Source organism: Lipotes vexillifer, unplaced genomic scaffold (genome assembly GCF_000442215.2).
Source record: "Lipotes vexillifer unplaced genomic scaffold, Lipotes_vexillifer_v1.1 scaffold12, whole genome shotgun sequence".
Lineage (NCBI taxonomy): Eukaryota > Metazoa > Chordata > Mammalia > Artiodactyla > Lipotidae > Lipotes > Lipotes vexillifer.
In genome coordinates, this window is record NW_006796716.1 from 1139670 (window position 1) to 1143028 (window position 3359).

The 3359-nt window shown below is 36.2% G+C and overlaps 1 protein-coding gene across 1 annotated transcript in view; it reads left to right on the top strand.

Moving 5' to 3' along the window:
- Positions 1 to 3359, top strand: part of LOC103072266 (general transcription factor II-I repeat domain-containing protein 2) — a 45894-nt gene that overhangs the window by 6422 nt on the left and 36113 nt on the right. The window contains exon 2 of the mRNA XM_007468756.1: positions 1057 to 1195. Coding sequence (XP_007468818.1) covers positions 1057 to 1195 — 139 coding nt within the window. The remainder of the gene's footprint in view (positions 1 to 1056; positions 1196 to 3359) is intronic.

The window sequence follows — 3359 nt, forward strand, 5'->3', positions numbered from 1 at the left end:
ACATGAGACAGGCGTGTCAGGTGTCAGGCAGTCAAGATTCTGCACTCAGTTCCAACATGGGTGTTTTCCCCCACACTAACAAGCAATTCTTGGATACCAGCTGGGTGTCCTACCATTCACCTCAATCCTGACACTATTTACCTAGAGAGAGCATCAGATTCCACACGTTAAGGGCTCAGTCCTACAAGACTGTCTTCCCTACCCCTCCCCCAACTTCAGATGCCATTGGCAAGCCCGCATCGTCACCGTCACCAGTGCTTCTGACCAACCTGCTATAGATTGGAGGGTCCCATGTGCCCCTCCTCGGGTTCGATTAATTTGCAAGAGCTGCTCACAGAACTCAGAGAAGCATTTGATTTACTAGATTGTTATAAAAGGATATATATAACTCAAGGACAGAAAGATGGGAGAGATGCACAAGGCAAGGTGTGGGGAAAGGGGAACAGAGCTTCCATGCCCTCTCCAGGTGCACCACTCTCCCTAAATCTCCACTTGTTCATCAATCCTTCTGTCTTTTGGGGATTTCCTGGAGGCTTCATTACCTAGGGATGATGGATAAACCACTGACCATTGATTCAATCTACAGTCCCTCTCCCCTCCCCAGAGGTCAGGGGGGTGGGACTGAAAATTCCCACCTTCTAATCACCTGGTTGGTTTTCCCAGCAGCCAGCCCCCATCCCCCATCCTTAGGCTGGTCCCAAAGTCACCTCATTAACAAAGCAAAAGACACCTTTATCTCGCTCTTAGAAAATTCCAAGGGTTTTAGGAGCTTTGTGCCAGAAACAGTGGAAGACAACCAAATATATACATTTCTTATTATAAATCACAAACATCATCACAGGTGCTGAATAAAAATCTTCTCGTGGTTTTATGATGTTAATGGTATTTGCTTGATAAAATTTGTTTTTTTTTTTCTTGGTGGTTTTTCTCATTCTAAAGAAATATTTGTTTTATACCTAATTTTGTACTTTTTTTCTTAAGGCAGACCTCACAGGCCCCCCAAAAATCCAGATCTGCCCTTGCAGATAACATTTTATTCTTTTTTTTCCATTTCAGTGTAAAGAACTGGCCAAGTCCAAGGCAGAAGTGGCCTGCATTGCAATGTATGAAACAGACGTGTTTGTCGTTGGAACAGAGAAAGGACGTGCTTTTATCACTGCCAGAACGGATTTGCAGAAGGATTTTGCAAAATACTGTAGGTGTTAACAGTTTTATCCTTTGTATTCATAAATCTTAGAATTTTGGCAGGCAAGACTTATGTATTATTTTCTTCTAAGATGTCATAAGCGTTATCGTAAAAATGGTTCTGACACATCCCTTTGACTTAGCAAAACACTGAGTCCAAGAAACATGGTCAATGTATTTTACATTGTATCCTCAGCAGGGCCCTGGTTTTGTAGAATACATTTGAAGAACATAGATGAAACTGTCTTTCATTCCTAAAATAAAACCAAATTGAACAAAAATACTCTTATTTTACTCCTTCCCAAAGGAAAGGGAAAAACTCCTTCAAGGCCTATTCGGTTTTTCTTTCAGTTAATAGCCATTATACTCCTTTGTCTTTTTTTTTTTTTTTAATGTGGGACTTTCAGAGCCTTCAATGTAACAATATGTGTTACAAGGCGCATTAGTGAGCATATGTGGTCATCTGTGATCTAAACTAGTCTAGTGTGTTAAAACCTACATGCTGTATAATGATTATCTCTACCACTGTAGGTCATCTGCCAGGTATTGAATTAGCAATTTTGTATTCCCTGGAACCAAGAAAGGAAAAAAAAAAAAAAAAGTTTATCAGAGGGTATATTTGTGTGTGTGTGTGTGTGTGTGTGTGTGTGTGTGTGTGTGTGTGTGTAGGGGGATATGGGTATAGATATATAGATGTCTCCAAGGGCTGGCAAAGGATGTATACCTGCTCTGAATTATGTCATAGAGTTTTCTCTATAGGAAGTCCTCTCAGAGTTTTAAATTGTCTGGCACTCTATATATATCCTCTCTATATATGTATACAGTTGACCCTTGAACAACATGGGTTTGAATTGCACAGGTCCATATATATTTGGAATTTTTTCAATAGTAAATACTACAGTACTACAACATCTGTGGTTAGTTGAATCCACAAATGAGGAAACGTGGATACGGAGGAAACGTGGATACTGAAGGCCGACACTAAATGATACACAGATTTTCACCAGTACCCCTAACCCTCATATTGTTCAAGGGCCAAGTGTATACCATTTTACTACAAAACAAACCTATATCTATAAAAGATCATACATATACATATATATATATATATATATATATGTGTATATATATATATATATGAGAGAGTGTGATTGATTAGGATTGACTTTTAAGACCAAACTTAGGGTCTCTACGATCAAGAAGATTAAAAAAATGAAGCAATCTTTAAATAAGATGGTGAGTATGTAATTGATGAACAAGAAGCGTATGCTCAGATCAATGTCAGCTGCCAAGTGGATTTCTAATCGTTGAAATTGAATCACAGATTTTTAAAAATTTTTCACAGTGCATGCTAATTTTTCATATATAAAGTTATTCATATTTCTCTGAATATGTGTTCTCTCTTTTTTCCTTGATAAATCTTGTAAGGCATTCATCTCTTTTAATTAAATTTCCAATGAGGCAACTTTTGGCTTTGTGATATTGTCTATTGTTTCTTTGTTTTCTTTGTCATTTATTTCTGCTCTTTATTATTTCCTTATTTAATTGAATTTAATTGCTTTTCTTTTCTAACTTCTTGATTTGGTAGCTTAGGTCATTGAGTTTTTTAAAAAAATATTTAAAGTTATAATTTTTCCTTTAGGTTCTGCTTTAGCTGTAATCCTCAGACTTTGATATGTTGTGTTTTATTATGATTTTGTTCAAAGTATTTTCTAAGAACCCTAGTAATTTCTTTTTGACCCATGATTACTGAGAAGCATGTTGCTTAATTTCCTAATATTTGGAAATCTGGGGATTATTGATTTCTAGTTAAATCCCATTGTGGTCCAAAAACATACTCTGTATGATTTTAATCCTTTTGAGTTTATCAAGACCTAATTTATCACTTAGCACATCATTTATGTTGGTGAATATTCCATGTACACTTGAAAAGAATTTAGATTCTGCAGTTAACAGACCAATCAGGTCAAGTTGTTAAATGTTATTCAGTTCATCTGTATAATTTCCAATTTTCGCCTATTATTTTATCCATTATTGATAGAGGATTGTTAAAATAGCCAACTATATTGTATATTTGTCCCTCCTTTTGGTTAGTACATTTTGCTTCACACATGTTGAAGATATGAATATGAACATTATTAGATATAAATTTAGGATTGTAATGTTTTCCTGCT